The sequence below is a fragment of the Letharia columbiana genome (genome assembly GCF_014066305.1).
Source record: "Letharia columbiana isolate WasteWater2 chromosome Unknown Sc0000017_s0, whole genome shotgun sequence".
In the NCBI taxonomy this organism is placed as follows: Eukaryota; Fungi; Ascomycota; class Lecanoromycetes; order Lecanorales; family Parmeliaceae; genus Letharia; species Letharia columbiana.
Genome location: NW_023501057.1, coordinates 1 through 14,482, shown reverse-complemented (window position 1 = coordinate 14,482; position 14,482 = coordinate 1). Strand labels below are relative to the sequence as shown.

At 51.6% G+C, this 14,482-nt stretch overlaps 6 protein-coding genes across 6 annotated transcripts; 2 read left to right on the top strand and 4 right to left on the bottom strand.

Annotated features, from left to right (window-relative positions):
• Nucleotides 1–1,007: 1,007 nt before the first annotated feature.
• On the top strand, nucleotides 1,008–2,286 carry HO173_005903 (uncharacterized protein; the record flags this gene model as incomplete). The annotated part of the gene is made up of 2 exons (XM_037307815.1): nucleotides 1,008–1,336; nucleotides 1,407–2,286. The coding sequence occupies 2 exons, from the start codon at nucleotides 1,008–1,010 to the stop codon at nucleotides 2,284–2,286; spliced, it is 1,209 nt and encodes a 402-aa protein (XP_037165075.1).
• Nucleotides 2,287–2,577: 291 nt separating this feature from the next.
• Nucleotides 2,578–2,820, bottom strand: HO173_005902 (uncharacterized protein; the record flags this gene model as incomplete). Its single annotated transcript, XM_037307814.1, has 1 exon — nucleotides 2,578–2,820. The coding sequence occupies one exon, from the start codon at nucleotides 2,818–2,820 to the stop codon at nucleotides 2,578–2,580; it is 243 nt and encodes an 80-aa protein (XP_037165074.1).
• Nucleotides 2,821–5,725: 2,905 nt separating this feature from the next.
• On the bottom strand, nucleotides 5,726–7,810 carry HO173_005901 (uncharacterized protein; the record flags this gene model as incomplete). Its single annotated transcript, XM_037307813.1, has 1 exon — nucleotides 5,726–7,810. One exon carries the CDS (start codon nucleotides 7,808–7,810, stop codon nucleotides 5,726–5,728), a length of 2,085 nt encoding a protein of 694 aa, XP_037165073.1.
• Nucleotides 7,811–8,354: 544 nt separating this feature from the next.
• HO173_005900 (uncharacterized protein) lies at nucleotides 8,355–9,359 on the bottom strand (the record flags this gene model as incomplete). Its single annotated transcript, XM_037307812.1, has 1 exon — nucleotides 8,355–9,359. The coding sequence occupies one exon, from the start codon at nucleotides 9,357–9,359 to the stop codon at nucleotides 8,355–8,357; it is 1,005 nt and encodes a 334-aa protein (XP_037165072.1).
• Nucleotides 9,360–10,406: 1,047 nt separating this feature from the next.
• On the bottom strand, nucleotides 10,407–12,123 carry HO173_005899 (uncharacterized protein; the record flags this gene model as incomplete). Its single annotated transcript, XM_037307811.1, has 4 exons — nucleotides 10,407–10,592; nucleotides 10,653–11,354; nucleotides 11,412–11,724; nucleotides 11,879–12,123. The coding sequence occupies 4 exons, from the start codon at nucleotides 12,121–12,123 to the stop codon at nucleotides 10,407–10,409; spliced, it is 1,446 nt and encodes a 481-aa protein (XP_037165071.1).
• Nucleotides 12,124–12,625: 502 nt separating this feature from the next.
• HO173_005898 (uncharacterized protein) lies at nucleotides 12,626–13,748 on the top strand (the record flags this gene model as incomplete). The annotated part of the gene is made up of 3 exons (XM_037307810.1): nucleotides 12,626–12,904; nucleotides 12,958–13,188; nucleotides 13,263–13,748. 3 exons carry the CDS (start codon nucleotides 12,626–12,628, stop codon nucleotides 13,746–13,748), a joined length of 996 nt encoding a protein of 331 aa, XP_037165070.1.
• Between the last annotated feature and the right edge of the window lie 734 nt (nucleotides 13,749–14,482).

Below are 14,482 nucleotides of genomic sequence, written 5' to 3'. Positions count from 1 at the left end.
TTGAAGCAACCACTAAGTAAACGGTAGCTTTTAAACCTCAGCCCACCCCCACGGTAATATTACCGGAGAACGATTAGGCCGACCCGCCGGATTAGTAAGGCCCTCTCATAGTAATTTGGCAGCCCTCCTTACCTGTTGTACTCTTCTTCTTCATTCCTTAGCTGTCGCCCACCAATTTTTTTGAAGCTATCCATAACTCCGCCCCGCTCACTATGATCTCTCAAGAACGCGTCGTTCGTCAGCCTCCGCAATATGGGGGCTTCGAGGATATTTAGGAGGAGCTGGATTGGTATAGTAGCAACCCTGAAGGCATTAATCGGGATCGTCCTCTGTTAGAGGTTTTCTCGAAAGACGATATGGCTCTGCTATAAGAGAAGGATAAGAGTGACCTTAGTGATGTTGAGTGAAGTCGCGGCACGTACTCTGACACGTTTAGATCGCCGTCGCCATCATTTAATACCCTCCCTACCTTCTACTATCCCCCTATTAAGCGGAAGATCTCTATCAGTCTTAATAAGTAGAAAGAGCCGCGAAAGGGGATTAAACGTAGTAAACTCGCGCCTATGATACCCTCGGAGGTCGCGTCAACAATACTAAAGTTGCCCGTGGACACTCCGAGTACGATGGATTGAGGGACGATATAAGGGAGCGTATTTCCGCCCAGGAGTAGGGAGGATTAGACTAGACTACATAAGCAACACCACCGATAAAGTCCTCTTCCTCTTCCCCGTGGAAATCCCCAGCTCCGACGGCGGCGAGTCTTCTTTTCGCCTTATATCTCGGGAAGGCGGAGAGCCTTCATTATACGAATAGCCTCATCGGTGATAGCGAGATCTAGCGACGGTATGATAGTGACAGCGAGGTTACTACGAGGCCGCGCCTTATTTTGATGTGACCCCCATACAAGTCTGGCGCGGCCTTGTAATCACGCTACTGGTATTTTTCTTAGCATGGGCTGAGGTTTAAAAGCATCCAAGTAAACAATTACATCCTCCCACCTTCCTTCGATGTCCAACTCATTTAGCTCCATTTGCACCTACCCCATTCGCTCCGATCTGTTCGCTCAAGCCATTCACCCCAACGTTCCTCTCCTTGCTCTAGGCCTCGCCTCAGGCCATGTTCAACTCCAGCGCCTCCCTTCCTCAGACCCCAAGGAGGCGCGCAATAGCACCATCGAAACCGCATGGCGTACGCGTCGTCATAAAGGAAGCTGTCGCAGCCTATGCTTCGATCATGATGGGGAGCAACTGTTTTCTGCTGGGACGGATGGAATTGTGAAGGTTGCGGCCACAGAGACGGGGCAGGTCGCGAGTAAAATCGCTGTACCGCTACACAAGTATATTTACACCCCCACTTGGTTCATGCGCTTCGATTGAATTTTCTAACGTGTCTGTGGGCCATAACAGTAACTCAATTGATCCAACTTCCATCCTCCACGCCCAAACGCCCCAAACCCTCCTCCTCTCCACGGACTCCTCCGCCGTCTACCTCTACGACCTCCGCGCCAACTCCACCCTCGCATCCTCCAACCCACAACAAACGCACCATCCACACGACGACTATGTTTCCTCTATGACACCACTACCGCCAACTGAAGACTCCAGAAGCGGACTCAGCAAACAATGGGCTTCCACAGGCGGCAGTACCATAGCGATAATGGACATACGAAAAGGAGTGTTGATTAAGAGCGAGGATCAGGGAGAGGAGATACTGAGCTCTTGCATTGTGGATGGGAAGCTGGTGGTTGGGAGTGAGAAGGGAGTCCTACGGATATGGCAGGTGGGGTCGTGGGACGATAATGAACAGACCGTTGCTGTGGTGGGGAAGGGGGCTAGTGCTGATGTGCTGGCCGCTATGGGGGAGAATCCAATGGTGGCAGTGGGAATGGATGATGGGTGCGTCAGATTTGTGGACATGGGCAGGAAAAAGCCGAAGGTACTACATGAGACGGAGGTGAGACACGATGAGGTGGAGGGGGTATTGGGTTTGGGGTTTGAGATTGGGGGAAGGATGATTAGTGGGGGTGGACAGATTGTCAAGGTTTGGGACGACAATTATGGATTGGATAATGGAGAGGACGAAGAGGATGAAGTCGAGGAAGTGGGCGCTAGGAATGGCAAGAGGGCCAATGGGTTTGACAGTGATGAGGATGACCGCGGAGCTGATTCGGTGGAGAGCAGTGAGGAAGAGCAGCGCAAGGGGAAGAAGAAGAAGAAAAGGAAGCGAAATAAGGGTAAAGCCCAAAGTGGTGTGCAACATGTCATGAGCTTCAAAGGCATGGATTGAATTGCTGTGCTCTCGACCTGCCACATCCAGCTTTTATAAATTCGCCTACCTCCTGACCTAACCAGCTGAATCCCCCCAGCTCATATTTGGCCACGACCGATACCACAAAATAGCAAAACCACCCGCAACCGTCCGAGTCCATGGACAAATCAGACAAGGCTCCGCCTATAACACGCCATACTTTGTCTGGTCTGATCATCTGCCCAAGAAGTAAGGGATCTATGGACAAGATAGGATGAAGCATGTCTTCATGAAAGAGAAAACCATACCTTGTCATACTGGAGGGTATGCCTAAGGAGTAGGCATGACCAAAGCAGCAGCACAAGCGGCTTGACAAGATCCGAAGGCTGCATTGCAAGCTAGGACTGCAGGAGGGGCAGCAGCTCCGGCTGTCACGCCCATGATTGCTCCAGCAGCTGCATAGCAAGCCACGGCGACGCCTGCACATCCTGCTTGGCAGATACCGTAGGCGGCGGGGCCGGCGAGGGCGGAAGTGATTATGATGGTCATTGGGATGAGCTTGGTGAGACGCATGGTGATGTTTGTCGTTGTTTGATGGGAGTGGTGTGGTGTGGTTGGACGTGGGTTAGGTATGTATGGAGGCTGAATGGTTCAAGTGAGGGAGGTTGAGGCAGTGCGGTGGAGGTGAGGAGGAGCTGTTGTGAGGGATGTTAAATGAGAAGTGAGAGATGAGAGATGAGTTGACGGCTCAAGAGGACCGCGAGTTAGACTAATGCAGCTCTCTGCTTTTGGCGTTTCGGAAGGTGTGTCCGTCCCATGAACTACGATGGTATTCTGTTACCCCAACTCTTCTCTTCAATTAAACAAGGCTGACGTTACCCTGTTCACAGCACGAGGCCTACCAATACGCCCACCTGCATATGTGCATCCAATGGGAACCATCTATATTCATGTAGTCTGAATCCTCTAGACTGACGAGTACCCACGATAGCCACGTAAGCCGGCAATAAATCCTCTGTGCGTAGTAGGCCACAGCGGCACCTGTCTCGCGGGCTAGAGTGGTGGTGATCACGATGATGAGCACGGGATGAGTTTGTTGAGACGCATGGTGAGGAAATGGGGGTTCTTGTGAATTGAGTGGTGGAAGGCTGATCTATAAAAGGCTTTGGGAATGTGATGAGTGTGAGATCGGACTTTCAAGGAAGTGGCAGAGGCAATGGGGATGGCATTGAGACGTCAATACCGCTTTATAGCCAGTATTGCATTCTGGTTGAAACTCAGGTCTGAGAGTTGTTCTCGCAAGATAGGAAAGAAGGGATCATGAACCGAGTCGTAAAGCGTGCAAGGCTGCAGGATCGCCGAAGCCTACTGAAAACGAGCACCTGCATACGTGCGTCCAATGGGAACACCTCTTGATGATTCAGGCTAATGCAGGCCGCCTTACGCTTCTTGGAGATGATGGGCATAAGAGTCTTTCTGTATCGTCCATGCATTCTATGCCAGCTGCAGCGAAAATCAAGTATTTCAAGGCTCCCTATGCTTGCAGACAGACTTCGATGTCTTCTCCCTCGATTTCCAACCTCGACGGGACGCTCGAGCAATCACAAGCGAACTGATTTCGCAGAAATGGCTGCAGAGGACATGAGGAGCAGTGCGAGTAATACGCACCCTCCAATGGACTTTGTTTCCCAATATCTTCCACCGATGCTGCAACGCCTCAGCACCTAACGACAGAGCTTGTCAGAGAACCTTTTACTCCGAGATTCGTGACATCGCTACGCAACATTGTATACCACACATGGATTGCAGACCATCCCACGGAGACTGCCTTTCGAGATGCTCACTTTTACCTCTTTCGTTCCAGTCGCAGGAGCCATTAGGAGTTTCGAGCACTGGCTTTCTCTTTTATCTTCGGTTTGGCGTTGAGCCTCCATCTTTTTTGGCCGCAACCTGTCCGTTCAGTGTACATCCTTTACAATGATGCCTCGATCAATGATCCTTGCTATACATCCTCTTCGTCCTAAGAACGAACAACGAACGAATGCAGATCACCCCTATTTGCTGGATCGGTACATTTCCGTAGCGGATGGGGCTGCAGCTCTTTCTACGACTGTGCCGTCTTCTTCACATTCTCCATCCAACTCGCCTGCATCGTCGTACTCACCCGCCTCGACTTCGGGATCAGTGCCCGCGGTATGGGAGATAGCACCGCTAAGATTGCCTGGGCCGTGTCCTTGTTGACCATTCTCCCACTTGTGTATGTGGCGTTCAATCCTGGCCTCCTTCGTGAGCCGCAGCTGGACCACGCCAGTACTCCTCAGGGCCAGCAAAGCCGCAAAGAGCAATCGAGGTTTCTCCTATTCGCACTGTGTTCGTTGCTGTATATCTATCCGTTCATGAGCAGGATGATGGAGAGTTTTGGATCGAGTGGGGTAGGTGCAAAATAAGGTTAACTCATTTCAACAACTGAGCGGAATGTGATCGAGACAGCTTGTACTGCAGGTGCTAATGCAGTGTCGAATCAGGAGACAATTTATTAGGATCGTCTTTATCTTCGGCGCATACTAAAACAGGCTGCAAAGGCACCAAAAAACGGCTTGTCAACGAGTCCGCAGTCCAAGAACAGCTCTGGCTGTTGATTATCGATCATGCCTCTTCATTGCGGTACCCACCATCGCGATGAGCCAACCGTGGCCTGTCTTCGAATTGCGGAGTTTCCAACAACGAAGATCGCTCAGAACGCGGGAAATGACGACTCGGACAGCCGGTGGACATTTGGTCAGATAGCGGCGGTGACGCTATTGGTCCCGTTGTGGTTGAGTGTTGCTTCGCCTGGCTGTAGGATTGAGGGAAGAGGGGTGACCTCATGGGCAGCGAAATATCACGACGCCATCCTGACACCATCGTCATCGAACACTCCGAGCACCTTCTTCTACTACTCGGGACTCTCTTCATACTTGAAACAGAATATCAGGAGTGCTTTAGAATACTATGACACAAGGCGGGACTGGCTCTGAGACTGGATCAACCGAGCTCACCAGTGGATTGGCTTACTGGCTTACAGTATGGGTCGCGGCTCAGTGTGCTAAGTCGTTCAACTCTCAGGATTCGTACCATTTGTCTTTGCAGTTGCTCTATTTTACGTGGGAACAAGAGGGTTTTCCCCACCTTCGCAGGCGCGGCTGTGGTGTCAAATACCTTCACTGGGGGTTTCGTAGAGTCTTGCCTATCCTTGCGAGGAACAGCATGTTGAGGACCTGCAGATTGGGGGAAAGAGTTTGGAGTTCCAGTGTGGGTATGACCTTTCTTAAATTCGGAAACATCAGATATGAGTCTCAGATGGTCCTTGGAGTCTCAATATGTGCAAGCAGTGACTTTAATGTGTTCATGGTTTTCATCAGCTAAAATTAATGCTAAAATTAATGCTAAGTTTGTAGGCAATGTCCAACAATCTCACTCACCCCAACCTCTTCCCTTCTCAAGGGCTTCCCTCCCCCGGCTTCTCAAAAACCGGCTTCCAAAAATCATACCACGAGGAGCGTCTATTGAGTCCCGTCCGTCCACCCTCCGTGCTCACGGGCGACGACTGCGATCTCGGACTCGCCGGCTCCGTACGAGCCAAGGCCGCTTTCGAACGCGTTCCGGGACTGACGGAACTGGACCTCTTCGGCCGATGCGCAAACTGTTGAGGGATCGGGGGAGGCGGGTACGGGAAGTCGATGGCGGGCTCGTCGGTCGGATAGACGCTGCTGGCCGGCCTCGGCTTGTGGAGCGGCGTCGGTGTGCCGGGCGGAGACGGGTATGGGTAAGTGGTCGGGTTGAAGGACCGGTCTTGCTGACGGCGCTGTTTCTTGGAGGTTTTGGCTCCGGGGAGGTCGGGAGCGAAGGAGGCTGGGGCTGTCCTTGGTGCTGTCGATGCCGACGAGGGCGCGTACGGGTGTTTCGTGCCCGGTTTGCGGAGGTAGGATCGGTTGTAGTCCATGGCTGGGAGGGTCGGGGAGTCTTGGTAGTATTTGCTGTCTTTGAGCGGGGGTATGGGCCGGAATTCCTCCTCCTCCTCCTCTTCCGAGTCTTGGAGTGTGATACCGAGTCCGATTGGCCTCTTGGATAGGGGCGTGGTCGCGCGTGTCTCGTACGAGTCGTCGGAGTAGAGATGATCACTGTCGTACTCCGAGATGGGCACAGCGTGACTGGCTAGCGAAGCATGAGAGCTATGGTCGTTGAGCCTTGAGGCCGGCTTCGGCTTTGATGTGGCTTTGCGAGAAAACTTTGGCGACGGCGGCAGCTCCTTCGGCGTTGTCGGGCTTCGGCATGCTTTGCACATCCACAACCCATTACTCGCATAACCGGTATCAGGGGAATCTGCACCGCAGACGGTGCATTGGACGGGGCAAGTGTCTTCCTGTTGCTGGCAAGCTACGCAGACCCACAGGTTTGTAATATTGTCGCGGTAGCCTCCGGGGCTGTTCGTGGACGCAGTCCCGCAGATGTAACATTTGGGGCCTTTCGCTTTCTCGGCCTCTTTGGCTTTCTTGATCGCTTTGGCGGGATCGAGAATTGATGAGAAGTGGCTGTTGCGCACCAAATCGGCGTCTTCACCTGGTCCGGCGTAGGTCCCTTCCGTTTCGCCCAACAGAGCGGACGGCGCGTTATGCTCCTGGTGAAGGAAGTCGGAAAAATGTGTATTGCGATTGAACTTGTCCTTCTGGCCACGAGCAGGCGAAGGTGTGGCGCGATAGTTGTTCGACGGGGTGTGCTGAAGATGAACGCTGTTATGTACTGGAGGTAGCTGAGCGATCTTGACGGCGTGCTTTTGAACCTCTCCTCTCTTCTTGTTGTAGATAGGAATTGGCTTCCTTGCTATGCCTGGCTGGGAGTCGGCTGCATGATCTTGATCTGGTGGCGACGGGGCATTTCGACGAGGCTCACGTCGGTTTGTTGAGCGACCGCGAGGTGACTCGTCCCTTCTCACGGTGGCCTGGCTCCTGGCGATCTCCTCGCCCCTTTTCTGTCTTGCTTGATCTGCTTTCTTCTTAGCTTGTTGGTCCTTCCAATTTTGGTACAAATAAATGAGCTCGCCCCACGGCGTATGACGTTGAGCAATGTACTCACGCGTGTCTTCTCTGTCTGTAGCCTGTCTTCTCCCTGCTTCCGGTGATGGGGTAACTGCTGGCCTGGGCACTTGACGGGCCTTGCGTGATGAAGAGGGAGTTGACTTGGGTTGTCGTGAAGTTGACCTGTTGACATTATGTGACTTGCTGGATTTGATCTTAGCTCGCCGTTTGTCCATGAAGTCATCTACCCACTTCCATAGCAAAAGGAACTCGTCTCCAGCCTTGTAGTTCTTAATCTCCCTGAAACAGCCTGTTTGTATTTGGTCGTCGTCGTCAGGTTTGGTACGATCCACGGGACCTCGGGAGTTGTGGAGTCCGATCGACCTTTGGGGTTTTTGATGCTCGGCCGGCGGCATCGACTGTTGTTGGTATGTTGAAGAGGGCTCTGTGGTACGTGGCGCATAGAATTCTTGGAATCCGTCGTTGATGGAGGACGCGCCGGGCGCCATGATGATGTACTGCGAATTGATACTGCCTGTGTGAGTATATCAACGATGATATGATTGCAGCGCAAGGTGGTTGGGTTGTTGAAGGGTTGGTGAAGGGTTGAAGAGCAATGTGGCTTAAAAAGCAACAAAGAGGTGTTGTTACCAACAATCTATGAACAATGACTTGCTGGATAAAGAACAAAGATTACATCATGGGACGCACAAGATCTTGGTTGAGTCACCATGTAGTGACAAAGGGACAACAAAGCACTGGAAGTTGTGATCAGATTTGATGAGCATAGACCACAGATCGGTCAAGATGAGAAGGGGTGAAGATAATAGTATTGATAATTATTGTAACATCAGAGTATCATCCCACGTAAATAAAGTCCTTCAGTCCAGCTTCCACAATGGTAACAAATACCTTAATCGAATACAACAGTGACGCATCCAATCAACGCCTAGGGTAAAGAGGTTAACACATGCCAGGTAAAATGAACACTTTAAAGGAGCATACCTAAACCAAAAACGAAGCGTAGCTATTGATCCTTCTTGGTGTTGTTGATCATAGTACAAAAGCGAATCCAGTAATGAGAGTCACCAGTACAGTTATGAAGGATGAGATCTCGATCGCCGAAACTAGGCTCGCAGCACCCTTGAAGGGAACAGTGCTGTTACCGTTGGAGGCTGGGGCGCCACTCGCAAGGGCGACCTGGCCAGCCTGAGATGGAAGTGGGTAAGATGCAGGGGCTCCGGCAGACGATCCAGCCGGAGCTGCGGCGCCATTCTCGGCGGGAGATGCAGCGCCATTCTCGGCAGGAGATGCAGCACCACTCTCGGCGGGAGATGCAGCGCCACTCTCGGCGGGAGCTGCAGCGCCACTCTCGGCGGGAGCTGCAGCGCCATTCTCGGCGGGAGAGGCAGCACCACTCTCGGCAGGAGATGCAGCACCACTCTCGGCGGGAGATGCAGCGCCACTCTCGGCGGGAGCTGCAGCACCAGGAGCTACGGCAGCATTTTCAGCGTTGGCGGGCGATGCGGCACCGGCAGCGGCAGGAGCAGCAGGGGCACCAGCGGCAGGGGCGCCAGCAGCAGCAGGTGGTGCGGCACTTCCGGGTTTGGCTAGCGCAGTTGGGACTGTGGGGGCCGGTGCTGGAGCAGCGAGAGCGGAAGCGAGAGCGGGGCCGGGCGTGGTCTGCGCATACTGTGACTTGCCTGCTTCGCAGACAGAGCATGGCACAGTCGTTACAGTGAATCCTTGTGGAACATAGCCAGATCCTCGTGCAAGACCGGTGCTTGGGCAGGGTTCGGTGACAGTGTAGGTTGCCTCCGCAAGACCGGTGGGGCAAACCTGGAGGAATTTAGTCGTGTACGTCGTGAGAGATCCACCGGCAAAAGTCGTCATACCCGCCGCCTCGCATGGCGGACAGTAGGTTTCTGTGACGGCGGCCGTTACGATACCCCCGGAGGAGATCGAGCAAGTGTTATAATATTCAGTCCTTGTTGACGTCGAGTTCTGCGCCGTGGCACCGGCTGCCAGAAAGGCGGCGGCGATAGCTGTCTGCTTCATGGCGATTATCGGGCCAACGGATTATTGGTCGAGGGGGTTATGATGATGCGATTGAACGGGCTGATGGCTTTGGATGGAACTTGGATGGGATAGAGTTTCGATGCGAAAAAGAGCGACTGTAGGAAAGCTAAATGGTTTTGCAGCAAAGACGAACAGATGCAGGGTCAAGAGCGTGGGGGAGCAAAGTTGAAGACTCGAAACGGCAGTCGAGTTATAAGTGATGGCTGGGAGACGTGCTGTTAATTGCATATCTTGGAGATCCCAAGCGAGGAATGCCAGGCACGAAAACATCACAACAAACTGCAGGAATGAGAGATTGCCAGTTTTAGATGATGTTGAAAGAAAAGTTAGCCGTATTCATTCCCGAGCCAGGCCGCAAGCGATCGAATTTATATTAAAAGCACGAACGAACGCGTGATGCAGCAGACACGCCATCTTTCCTGTAGTACTTGGCATTGAACGCATCTAATGAGTCGACACAAGACTGAACAACTGACAACTGAGAACGCGAACTAAACACCCAGACTGAAAGCATGTAGCCCATCTATCGACATTCCCATCCCATCGCCCTTAACTAAAAAGACTCATCGAGAAGGAAACTTCCTATTTATCCGGGCTTTGAACTTGATCTCCGGAACCACTGTAACGCGATGTCACATGGCAACACATTGCTGTAGAATCCATTTCGGCTAAACAATGGTCGTGGCTGGTTCCGTTGCTTTTTTGATGCGGAAGGAAAAGAAATTGAAAGCAGATTGTGATTTTATTTTCATCTTCAAGACGCTAATGACGCGCTAAGCCCGAATGAGTTACATTCGACGCGTCTGCCGAGCTTGGTAAGATCAGCTACATTACTAAAGTACTCATTTTCTTGGTGCTCTAACTATCTGGTATCATCAAGACCAAATGCTGCTCCGCTCCCGATGAACTCTCAAGCAAATGCACAGTTTTCCCCCAACTGATGTCCATGTAGAATAATACGATTTCGAAATGCAATAATATCCCACGGCAATGAGGCATTTTCTGTTCGATTCCAGCCTCATATGATTAATTATCGACCATGATCTTGACATTTTTCTCTGGCTCAGGAATCACCTTGTCCTCCTCCTTTCCCTTCAGAGACGGAAGCTCCTTCATTGCGTCATCCATGATCTTCAAGGCTTTCTGAATTTCCTGTTCAGTGATGACAAGCGGAGGCGTGAGGCGAATGATATTCTGATGTGTCGGTTTCGCCTTCGAATCATCAGCATCTCCACTATTCTTCACATGGGCAATCCTCAGAGCTCTGCCCACCAATAAGCCCTTCTCCTTCATCAGCATACACAGATCCCAGGCACTATGGCCTCCTGTCTTCGTCTCGTCGATGACTACGGCATTGAAAAGACCTTTGCCTCGGACCGTCTTTATCATTGGATTGTTGAGTTTCTCAATCCCATTGCGGAATAGCTCGCCCAGTTCTTGGGCACGGTTGACCATATCCTCATCTCTGACTATTTCCAGAGCTCGAATAGCGACAGCACAACCAAGTGGATTTCCACCGTACGTTGACCCATGAGTGCCAGGCTCGATCGTCAGCATGATGTCTTTCGAGCCCAGGACACACGACACTGGGTACATGCCCCCGGAGATTGCCTTGCCCAGAAGCACCAAGTCAGGCTTGATACCGCTCCACTCATGGCATAACAGCTTGCCAGTCCTTGCAATACCACTCTGAATCTCATCACAGATCATGAGTACGTTGTGTTTGTCACAGAGGTCTCGAATGTCCTTGAGATAGTTATCGGCAGGCACAACGATCCCTGCTTCGCCTTGGATAGGCTCGACCAGGAAGCCTGCGATTTTGTGCCCATGTGCCAAAAATGCAGACTTGAGTCCATCAATGTCGTTATAGTGAAGATCCTTCCCTGTCTTAGGACAATGAGAGCCAAGATTCGGCACGAAAGGGCCATAATTGTCTCGAGATTCAGAATCAGTGGACATGGAGATTGCGGAGAACTAAAAGAGGTCTATGAGCACCCAGAATCGATTCACATGATTAAAAAGATCGCTTACTGTCCTGCCATGGAAGTTCTCCGTTACACTCAAGACCAATGCTTCATTTGGTGGGATGCCTTTCGTCTTGTAGCCCCATTTCCTTGCGATCTTTACGGCTGTCTCGACCGCTTCGGCCCCAGTGTTCATTGGCAGGACCATATCAAATCCGAAGAATTTGGTAACAAATTCTGCAAATTTAGGGAAGACATCGTTATAGAAGGCTCGCGAGCTCAGTGTCAGCCTTGATGCTTGTTCAATCAAGGCTTTGACCAATTCTGGATGGCAGTGGCCTTGATTGACAGCGCCATAAGCCGAGAGAAAGTCGAGATACCTACGCATCTTAGAGTCAGCGTGACTCCTTTGGGCCAAACACTTGGTTCAAAAGACAAATCGGGGAAGTAAGAGGAGCTTTTGCATTTGAAAAATGTCTCGCCAGTCGAAGTCTGGTACCGAATAGGGAAGTCGGCTAGGAAGATCACACATACTCGTTGCCCTCAGGATCCCAAACAGAACAGCCTGCAGCTCTGGAGAAGACGATGGGAAGCGGATGGTAGTTATGGGCCGCGTGGGTGTGTTCACTGCTAATGGCTTCGTTCGTCGAGGCAGCGTGATATTTGGATGGATCTGGGGTTCCTGTTGGGTGGAATGAGGGCGCGGTTGCTTTCAATGTGGTACTATTAATGTTGCCATCTGCATGGTTATTCGTGTGAAGAGAAGCCGCTGGTGCCATGTTGGGCGTGAATGGATTGCTTTTGGGTCTCGTTGGGTTTCCAAACGACAAAACACTGAAAATGGAGGAATGTTTTTGTACTTGGAAGCAGAGAGGAGTACCAAGGGGCGAAAGATGTGGCTTTCTAGCAGGGTGGGGGGTGGAGAGAAGAGTTTTTCGTGTAGGAGGCCTTTGAGTGCAATTGGTGGCCTTTCAATGGGTCATAAGCCGTAAATGTAGGGGTTTTCTTGTAAGTTTTCAACAGATTCGTGTGTACCTGCTTTTAGAGGAGTAGAGGCTGCATGTAGGCGACGGCCTCTCGGTCTTTTGGTGGGGCTCGTGGGGTTCGTAGGGCTCATTCTCATAGGGCTCGCGGGGATTACCTTATCTCCGACGGCCACCATCAGCCCAGCCCTGTTGGCTTGGCAAGTACCTCAGTTGTCCCGCGAGTCCTCTTTTGCGCCGTGTTCCCCAAACTTCATTACCCTGGGCATGAGCATTCGCCCAAGGCAAATGCGAGGCAATGTCATCGCCCCAGACGACACCCATACCGCAGGCCTCAACCAAGTTTGGCCTCGATAATTCCATCTACCTCGATGACAACAAGAGTTTCCGGAGACACGTCTTAGAACGAGTCAAAGAGGTGTCCGTTTCGCAAGACATATTGTTATTTCTGCTCGCATTCAGGATTCTTAACGCGTTGAGTATCAAGACCTTCTTTCAACCTGACGAATTTTTCCAATCGCTCGAGCCGGCATGGGAGATAGCGTTTGGAGCTGAGAGCGGAGCATGGATCACCTGGGTAAGCAAACAAACAAACAAGCCATGAATGACGATTGCTAAGGGCCGGCGCAGGAGTGGAGGCATCACCTTCGTTCTGCGATTCATCCTGCAATCTTTGCCGCCGTGTATAGGCTGTCGTCAGGCCTCTCCTGGGTCCTGCATCTGTCTCCCACATACCGCGCCGACCTTCTAGTAGCCGCGCCAAAAGTAACCCAGGCCATCTTCGCTGCGCTGGGGGATTACTACACGTGGAAACTTGGGGAATGTGTCTACGGATCAGGCAGTAATGAAGCATGGGCGGCTGTATGTAGCGCCAATGATATCCACTTTGGACGAGTCAGAGCGTCAGCTGATTGCTAGGGTCTCTGATTCTATAGCTCGCCCTCACGGTTTGCAGTCCATGGCAATGGTTCTGCTCGACGCGCACGCTTTCCAATTGCCTCGAAACAACCATGACGGTTGTTGCGCTGAATTTCTGGCCTTGGCAGTGGTCGATGGACGCAGAAGAAGACGATGAGATTGATAATGACGGTCTGCGCATAAACGAGAAGCAAAGCGATGTTGACGAGAAGGCAAAGTTGGTGACCGATTTCTGGGATCGCAAGCAAAATCCTGACTCGAAAAATAGACTTCGTCGCTGTCTGTTGCTTGCTGCTTTGGCTTGTATACTACGACCAACCAACATTCTGATTTGGATATGCTTTGCTACCTTCGCGCTATTGCGTATCACGACGCATGGAAAAATGCTGTCGTTACCTTGGGAGGGTACGCAGATATGGGTCCACATCTCCTCTCTGTCTTTTCTCCCTGCTACTAAGCAGGAGCGCATGGTCTTACTGACAGAGGCCTGTCTTTGCGGGTAAGTTTCTCGTCGTAGTCAACCTAGCGTGGCTTACCAACTCTCCAGGTCTTTAATGTTGATGCTTTCCACACTTGTTGACCGTCTCTACTACGAACAATGGACATTTCCCCCCTTTCGGTTCCTCTATTTCAATATCGCACAAACCCTCGCAGTATTCTACGGCAGAAACGACTGGCACTATTACCTATCGCAAGGATACCCACTGCTTTTGACGACTTTCCTTCCATTCGGCTTGATCGGCATCTGGCAATCCCTCTTCCCTCCCGATCATCCTCCCCAATACCTCAACGACTCCACTTCTACGAAAACCATCAAATATCAACTCGCCACGACAGCGATCCTGGTTCCGTGTGTACTGTCATTCATTCCTCATAAGGAAGTCAGATTCGTCTACCCTCTCCTCCCTCTTCTTCACATACTCGCTGCGGTACCCTTCACGACGTTTTTTCTTCCTGGTGTCTCCCTAGCCATTCCGCGGTCTTCACAATTCACAGCCAAGCGTTTTCTTCTTGCCCTTCTGTTCATCGTCAACATCAGTATCGCGATTGTAACGACAACATCGCACCAAACCGCCCCACTTACAGTTATGACCTATCTCCGCAACCAACACACCAAATACTATCTCAGCCAGCCACCTTCCGAATTTCTCGCGCCTGCACCATCTACGATGACTGTTGGCTTCCTGATGCCTTGCCATAGCACGCCCTGGCGGTCTCAGCTTGTCCATCCTTCCAT